This window comes from Corapipo altera, unplaced genomic scaffold (assembly GCF_003945725.1).
Source record: "Corapipo altera isolate COAL_440 unplaced genomic scaffold, ASM394572v1 151, whole genome shotgun sequence".
Lineage (NCBI taxonomy): Eukaryota > Metazoa > Chordata > Aves > Passeriformes > Pipridae > Corapipo > Corapipo altera.
Window position 1 is genome coordinate 1362993 of NW_020884976.1, and position 8748 is coordinate 1371740.

General features: G+C 61.5%; 1 protein-coding gene and 1 long non-coding RNA gene across 2 annotated transcripts in view; one reads left to right on the forward strand and one right to left on the reverse strand.

Annotated features, from left to right (window-relative positions):
• LOC113957760 overlaps window positions 1-664 on the forward strand; it is a 998-nt gene extending 334 nt beyond the window's left edge. The window contains exon 2 of the long non-coding RNA XR_003531288.1: window positions 310-664. This is a non-coding gene — a long non-coding RNA (uncharacterized LOC113957760). The remainder of the gene's footprint in view (window positions 1-309) is intronic.
• Window positions 665-4254: 3590 nt separating this feature from the next.
• SLC35E4 (solute carrier family 35 member E4) lies at window positions 4255-8738 on the reverse strand. Its single transcript, XM_027665521.1, has 2 exons — window positions 7980-8738; window positions 4255-6355 (listed from the first exon to the last, which is right to left on the reverse strand). Exons 1-2 carry the CDS (start codon window positions 8587-8589, stop codon window positions 5928-5930), a joined length of 1038 nt encoding a protein of 345 aa, XP_027521322.1. The 5' UTR covers window positions 8590-8738; the 3' UTR covers window positions 4255-5927.
• Window positions 8739-8748: the final 10 nt, after the last annotated feature.

The window sequence follows — 8748 nt, forward strand, 5'->3', positions numbered from 1 at the left end:
CTTTCCATCTCTCTTGGAGGTTCCTTCTCAGGTACTGGAAGGCCACAAAGTCATCCTGAAGCCTTCTCTTTTCCAGGCTGAACAATCCCAGTTCTCCCAGCATTTCCACATAGGAGAGGTGCTCCATCCCTCTAATCTCCGTGGCCTCCTCTGGACTCTCTCCAGCAGCTCCACGACTCCCTGTGCTGTTCCCCAGGGCTGGAGCAGCTCTGCAGGGGGGTCTCACCCGAGGGGGCAGAGGGGCAGAATCCCCCCTGCCCTGCTGCCCACGCTGGAGGATCAGCCCAGGACATGGTTGGTTTTCTCCAGGGTCGAATCCTGCCATCCCCTGACACAGCCCAACAGCAGCTCCTGGGCAGGGACACGACCAGCACAAACTTCAGCATCCGCAGGCTCCGGGGGCTCAGCTCTCCGGCAGGGATGGTGCCCCGGGGTTGTGGAAACGAAGCAAGAGTAATGCAGCTGCTCTGAGTACAACAAGCTGGTGTGACCTCTTGGCAGGAAATCCAGGGAAAACCAGCAGCAGTTCTTCTAGATCCATACCAGAGCACTGGAAATAAGCTCTTCTGAGGGGCTGGAGCATGAAGTCTGTGCTGCTGGGAGTGCAGGGGGTTTGAGATACACCAGCGATGGAGAATCTTGCTATAAATAAAATCAGCCCAGTTTTCACATCTCATTTGTTCCAGGGCCCTGACAGGGACTCTGAGACCACCACGTGCTTGGGGAGTGTTGTTTTATTCCAGAACAAACTGTGCTGCTGAGGCAGGACAGCAACTTACTGTGAGTCAGGATACTTGGAGTGTCACCAACAGCTGTTTTTCCTTACTGGGATAGAGCTTTGGGTTTTGAGGCAGCAACCCAGAGTCCCATCATCTGCTGCATTCCAGAGAGGGAATGGAGAGCACAGGCAGCATCTCTGACTGGGAGAGACCCAAAGATGTCCTGACCATTCCTTCCCCCAATCTGCTTGCCCAAAGGCTTTTTCAGGAGGTGCCTTGGCCTCCCTTGGAAGATCCATGGTTATTGTCCCTGCCCATGGCAGGGCATTGGAATGAGACAATCTTTAAGGTCCCTTCCAACTCAAACCATTCCACGATTCTATGATTTGGGTGAGCTGCTTGTGAAGAATCCCATTCCCTGGTGGTCTGGGAAGCCAGGATGGGAGCAATCCAAGGAAGTGCACTGTCAGTGGGAATCTTTGCACGAAGTCATCGTGTCACTGTGAACCAGAAGCCTCATCTGGGCACACTCTGGCATCATTCACACCAACCCATCTGTTAATTCTGGTTTCAGCTGGAGGGGGTCCCACAGCCCCAGCTGAGGGGAGGGAGTGGGGCCAGGTGGGGGGTCGGGCTCTGCTCTCAGGGAACAAGGGACAGGATGAGAGGGAACAGCCTCAAGTTGTGTCAGGGGAGGGTCACGTTGGATATTGGGAAAATTCATTCACTGAAAGGGCTGTCCAGCCCTGGCACAGCTGCCCAGGGCAGAGGTGGAGTCCCCATCCCTGAAAGGATTTCAAAGCCATGTGGATGTGGCACCTGGGGACGTGGGTCAGTGGTGGCCTTGGCAGTGCTGGGAGAACATCTGGCCTCAATAGTCTTAGAGGGCTTTTCCAACCTTAACAATTCCATGATTCTTTGATTCTATGACTTTAAAAATGTCTTCAAGCTCCTGTGATTTCATCTTCTAGAAATTTGGCGACTCAGCCAACAGCCTGTTCAGCGTGGGGCAGGAGCCTGGGACATGGAGAGTGAGCAGTGAAGCCACCAGTGAAGCCCCCCTGCCCCAAAACGGTTAAGGGAACATTCTAGAGAGATTTTGTGGGTGCTGGAGCAGAGAATGTGGTGCTGGAAGGCTCATCCTGTCCATCTCCTGGCCTCCAGCTGGGCTTAAGCAGCTTCAAGCATCCTCAGATCTCTGCCCCCCCTGAGTTGGGTTGTCCAGCCAGGAAAAATGCAATCTTCCATCTACCCTAAAGAAGGCTTTGCCGTAATTTCATCTCTGGAGCCACAACAGTCCCTGACACAGTTTTAGGACTGTGATGTGGATGGTTTAAGAGCACAGCCCAGCATATTCCAGAAGGATATTATTTCCTGGCTCAGGCTCCCCAGATTAGCAAGTGTTTGTCCCTGCTGCCTCCCACTGCAGATCCCAAATCCCACCCTGCCAATGCAGTGAGCTCCCAACAGGCAGCAGTTAATCCCTGTCCTGAAACAGAGATAATTTCCACCCTGTGCTCCCAGGCACACAGTAAATCCACCTGGATTTCCTCTCCCCTGCTCCTGCACCAAGGGCTCACAGCACCATCCTGGCACATTCCATTGCTGCCTCCAAGGAAGGTTCAGCAGTGGTTTAGAAGCAGATCCAAGAGAAACTGCCTGGCTGGATCTCATCACTGAACTGTCCCATTGGATTTAATTTCTCCCAGCTCAGAGTTCTATGCTTCACCTGGAGCTCCTTGCTGGAGAGGGACTTGGGACAAGAGATGGAGGGACAGGACAAGGGGGAACAGCTTCCCACTGCCAGAGGGCAGGATTGGATGGGATATGGGGAGGAAATCCTTCCCAGTGAGGGTGGTGAGGCCCTGGCCCAGGTTGCCCAGAGAAGCTGTGGCTGCCCCTGGATCCCTGGAAGTGTCCAAGGCCAGGTTGGACGGGGCTTGGAGCAACCTGGGCTAGTAGGAGGTGTCCCTGCCCAAAACAAGGGGTGGGACTGGATGGGCTTTAAGGTCCTTTCCAACCCAAACCATCCTGGGATTCCATAATTCCATGATTCCTTGCCAGCCAGCACCTCCAAGCATATGGAGGTGCCACCATTCCTGCTGTCACCTCTCAGAGCTGTCACCCCTCCTCAGGAGGGTCACCCCTCCCCATGCCCACACGAGGACTGTGCCCTTCATTCCCTGCTGGGCTGGTCCTGCCCCGTGCCAGGGGCTGCTCTCCAGAAAGGGGTCTCATCTGCTCCCCTTCCACAAAGCCCCCAGGGCTGGGATGCCTTTCCCTCATCCAGCTTGGCCGGAGCAATGCTGGACTCAGCACATGGGCAGCTGCTGCCAGTGGGAAACCCAATCCTTCCCAGGGCCTGGCCGGAGCACAGGGATGACACTGGGCTGAGATCACGGCCCAAAATACCCAGAGAGAGGGTCACCTCACCTGGCCAGCCCTCCTGCCACTGCCCTCCATGGGCAGCACAACTCCCAGCTCCCACCAGGAATGCAGCCTATGGGACCCCCATGCCCAGCCCAGCTCCCTGGAGCAGTAGGGCACCAAGTAGAAATCAGTAGGAATCCAAGGTGGAAAAGGCAAAGCTGTGGATGGAGTCAGGATCTGGGCAGACCCAGTGCCAGCAAATGAGTCCAGGAGCTGGGATGGGCAGGAATTCCCTGGGGAAGGGCTCCTGAGCCAGTGATCCCACAGATGGCTGGTTTGCAGGTCCCTCCACTCCTCCCAGAAAACCAAAAGGGCTTCCAACCCTCCCTGCTATGGAAAAGCCTCTGGAATGTGAGCCCAGAAAGTAAACAGGTTTCTGGCCAGCACAGGGGCTGTTGGCTGATAACTGGGGGCCCTTTGTGTCCCTTTTGGGATGGGCACCACTCCAGCTGCACCTGGAGCACCTGCCAAAGGTGGCACCGGCCGTGGCACTCCGGCACACCCCGGAGAGCTGTCCTCCCGCCAGTGTGTGCTGGGAAGGAGCTGTTCCCCAGGTGCTGCTGGAAGTGGCCTCCAAACTCCTGCCCTGATAATGGAAACAAATCGCTGTTTGGGAAAGAGGGCGGGAGCGAGCAGGGATTTTCCAGGGGAAGAGGGTCGTGCTTGTGCGGTGGGGTGAGTCACTGGGCTGGAGGGGCCGGACTGGCAACACATGGTGTGATTGTTGGGGCTGTCCTGAGCAGGGCCAGGAGTTGGATCTGATGATCCTTGTGGGTCCCTTCCAACTTCAGGATATTCCACGATTCCATGACTCAGGGAGCAGGATGCTCCAGTGCTGTGCCGGGGCAGGGCGAGGCTCCCAGCAGGACCAGCCCCGGACATGCGGTCAGTGACTCCTCTCCGTGTCACCACACCCTCCCGGGGGGGTCCCAGTGCCAGCCCTGGGGCTGCCAAACCACGGCTGTCCCTGCACTGGAGCACAGAGCCCTCAGACACAGCGGCCACGGGGACATCCCGAGGCATTTCCATGCCTGTTTCCCATCCCTACACCGAGTGGTTCCTCCCTTCCTTCCCTCTCGGGCAGGAGATCACCGCGAGCCGAGGGTGGCGTAAGACAAAAATAGAGCTTTATTTTGGGACAAGTGCAATCGGAGCTGGGTCCTTCGGCCCCGGCACGGAGACACGAGCGTGGCAATGGCCCCCACAGTGCGGGCAATGGCCCCCCCGGCGGTGCCAGGGCACACACAGGGCTGTCCCTTTGCCATGGTGAGTGTGTGCAGTGCCACAGCCCAGCACCGTCCCACGCCTCAGCCTGGCACCGCCCTGGAGCGATGGCGGGTGGTCTGGGCTGTCCCCGTCCCCTCAGCCGGGCTCTCGCCCTCTCTGCCACAGATACCAGTCTGTGCCAGCCACGGCACGCTGGGAGGGACGGGGACAGGGAGCTGTGGGGGCTGGAAGGGCACAGCTGGGACAAAGGTGACGCTGGCAGCACCACCGGCAGCCCCATGGGATTGTCACAACACGGTGGGGTTGGGGACAGGGGAGGGGACACGCACCTGCCCTGTCCTGGGCATCCTGTTTGGCCATGAGAACAGTGTCTACACACAGCCAGCGTCCACTCCAGCCAGCAGAGCTCAGTGGTGACACACACACGTGTGAACGCACACACACACACGTGCACACACACACACACACATGAACACACACAGACAGACAGTTGTTTCCCCAGGCAGGACAGCAGCTGGATGCCCCGAGTCCTGTATCCAGAGTCGTTTATCCACAGCCATGTCCCTGAGCATTCCCAGTCTGCGTGTGCACACAGGGACGCACGTGTGGAGCTGGGGCACACAGCTGCACACACACACACACACACATACAGGTACCTGCACAGAGCCTGTGTGCACACCTGTACCTGCCTGACCCCCCCCCCGAGCTGTGCACAGCAGCACATACGTGCCACACGCACACAGAGCTGTGCACACACTCACATATGTACAGTCTGTACCAACGCACACGTGCACGAGACCTGCCTGCACATGTAGAGCCTTCACACAACACACACGTGCACATCAACACACGTGTGCTCACAGAGCTGTACAGACCAGCACACACCTGTGCACAGTGCCTTGCACATCAGTAGGGATGTGCAGTGCAGAGCACTGTGCACCTCAGCACATACGTGTGCACAGAGCTGTGCATGCCAGCACACCCCTGTGCACAGTACCACACACACTGGCACATACATGTGCACAGCACTGTGCACACCAGCACACACATGTGCAGAGTCACACACACTGGCACACACATGTGCACACCGGCAAACACATGCTCACAGAGCTGTGCAAACAGCCACAGGTGTGTGCACAGAGCTGTGCAAACCAGCAAACACATGTGCACAGAGCCACACACGGGCACACACGTGCACAGCACTGTGCACCTCAGCACTCCCGTGGGCACACAGAGCCAGGCACACTGGCACACACATGTGCAGAGTGGCACACACACTGGCACACATGTGTGCGCAGTCACACCCACGTGCACAGCACTGTGCACCTCAGCACACACGTGGGCAGACTGGCAAACCCGTGCGCTCAGCGTGTCACACACTGGCAGACACGTGCACAGTCACACACACGTGCAGAGTGTCACACACACTGGCACACACGTGTGCCCAGCACGACACCCCTCAACACACACACACGTGGTCGCCGAGCCGAGCTCTGCAGCCCCCCTGCCCTCGCTCAGAGCCTCCCTCGCCCCCGCTCCACCCTCAGACCCCTACTCGTGGCGCGGGTGCCGCCGCGGCGCCCGCAGGGGCCAGCACGCGGCCAGGAGCTGGGGCTGGTGGTACAGCACCATCCCCGCCAGCGTCAGCGCCACGCCGGCGTAGCCCAGCGCGCCCAGCCGCGTGCCAAACAGCAGGCGGGACAGCAGCAGGTTGCCCACCACGGTGAGGCTGCCCAGGAGGTGCAGCGTGAGGGCGGAGGTGAGGGACAGGAGGCAGGACGTGGCCAGGTTGTAGAGGACGGAGCCCAGGCAGCTGAGCAGGACGCAGCCCCAGAGCGCGGCGTCGGGGCGCAGCACCCCCTGCCACGAGGGGCCCAGCTCCAGCGCCACGGCCGCCCCGAACAGCAGCACGAAGCTGGGCAGGGACGTCAGGCCGAGCAGGGACAGCGCGTCCAGATGGTCCTCCTGCAGCAGCACACCTGGGGGGACAGGGGACAGTCAGGGGGACGTGTGAGACAACCCAGGGGGACACCCAGCACCTGCAGGGGCACTAACCCAGGGTGGACACTCAGCACCCACAGGGACACCCCCAGATGGGAACGCCCACCACTGTGGGTCCCTGCTCGCTGCCCAAGTAGTTAAGAAATCCCAAAGGTCACTGGGAAGGGGGAAATGGAGGGGACAGTCCCTTCTGTGGGCTGGGGGTCCCCTGCCTTGGGGGGGTGTCCCCCACTTTGAGGGTTCCCTGTTTTGGAGGTGCCTTGGTTCAGAAGACACCCCAGTTCAGAACTTTCCCATTTTTGGGATTCCCTGGTTTTATGGGGTGCCCTGGTTCAGACAGTGTCCAGGCTCAGGGGTGTCCTGGTTTGGGGGTCAGGGTGCTACAGGACAGGGTTGGACAGGGCAGCTTCCCCAGCCTGTTTTGGAGCATTGTCCCCACGTCCCCCCTCTGGGTCATCTGGGGACAGTGGGGACAGCAGGCACGACAGGGCTGGCTGCCACACACAGACATGCACAAGGGGCAGTGCTGTGTCCATGGGGGACAGAACAGCCCCCAGGCTCCCCAGGGCCACTGTCCATGTTCCATGGGGGTGACAAGGGAACAAGGCAGTGGCACGATGGGCAGGGGTGTCCCTTGGGGGGCCACAGCACCTCAGTACAGCCAAAGGGACCTCCAGGAGGGCACAGGGCCCCACAGCAGAGCCCGGCCCTGCAGTGCCCTGAGTCACAGGCTCCAGAGGAAACGCTCCCTTCCCAGCCAGAAACATCCTGGCTGGCTCCTCACTGCCACTTGCCAAGGACACCATGGCCCGGGTGGCACCAGAGTCCCTGGGAATGGGGGACTCACAGGGGTCCAGAGCCCACAGTGCTGGCAGGAATCCCATGGGAATGGGGCAGGCTGGGTATCCCTGTGCCCCCCCCACTGTCCCCCAAGATGTGGGACAGTGTCACCAGGAGCCAGCAGTGCCGGGGACACCACAGGGACACCAATGGTATCATCACTGAGGTCAAACTGAGGTCACATCACCTCAGGGCCAGGAGCATGACACAGCCCCAAGGGGGCAAGGGTGGCACTGGAGTAGCACTGGGGTGACACCAGGCACAGAGTGGGCAAGGGGTGGCACTGGGGTGACAGTAGGGTGGCACCAATGCCAAGGAGGACAGCAAGTGGCAATGGGACTGGAATGGCATGGAACTGGCACTGGGGCAGGGGTGACACTGGGGGCCAGAGTGCCACCAGGGCTGGGGTGACAATGGAGTGGCACTGGGGCCAGGGCGGGCAGGGAGTGTCACCAGCACCATGGTGGCACTGGGGTGACACCAGTGACAGGATGGGCAAGGGGTGGCACTAGGGTGGCACCAGGGACAGGGTGGGGCTAGGGTGGCACTGGGGCTGAGGTGACACTAAGATGACATCCAGTACAGGGTGGGGAGGGGGGTGGCACTGAGGTGATACCAGAGCCAGGGTGGGCAGCATGAGCGAGCAGGGAGCGTCCCCAGCCCCACGGTGACACCGGGGTGCCACCAGCCCGCCCGCGCACCAGGGGCCGCGCCAGAGGAGGACGCACATGCAGGACAGCGACAGGGACAGGTGGCACTTACTCTGCTGGATGGACTTGAGGGCGCGGAGCACGGTGGCGGCCAGCAGGAAGCCGCAGCCGGGCTGGGAGAAGCGGAGCCCGCCGGCGATGCTGCAGGCGGCCCCGGCACACACCGGGCCCATGGCCCAGCACTGCAGCGGGTGCGGCCGCCGGCCCCCCAGCACCCCCAGCACCAGCGTCACCAGCGGCGTGGTGGTGGCCACGGCCTGGGCCACGTCCAGCTGCACGTAGCTCAGGCCCAGGTTGCCCAGGGCCACGCTGGTGCAGAAGGTGAGGCTGAGCAGGTAGATGCGGGCGCGGGGCCGCGGGGAGCGGGCACCCCGCGCCCAGCCCAGCGGGTACCCCACGGCCACCCCCGACAGCATGTGCAGCGAGGAGAGCAGCAGCGGGTATCGGAACCCGTGCGCCGCGAAGATCCACTTGTTGAGGCCGGCCATGGTGGTGCCGGTGCCCAGCCAGGCCAGCACGCTCAGGGTCAGCGGCAGCGCCGGGCCCGGCGGGGGCGGCCGCCCCCCGTCCGCCTGCCCCGGGTCGGGCTTCCAGGGCCGGAGGGTGCCCTCGCCCGCCGTGCTCATCGCGGCCTCATCGCCCCGCCGCGACCGCGGGCACATGGGCACCGGCCCCGCTGCCTCCGGCCGCCCCTCGCCGCTCTGCCCCGTCCTCCCGCGCCGCGCCGGGAGCCGCCGCGCCCGGGCTGCGGCGGTGGCGGTGACCGGTCGCTCCGGCGGTGGCGGTGTCGCTGTCGGCGGTGTCCCCGCGCCCGGGGCGGT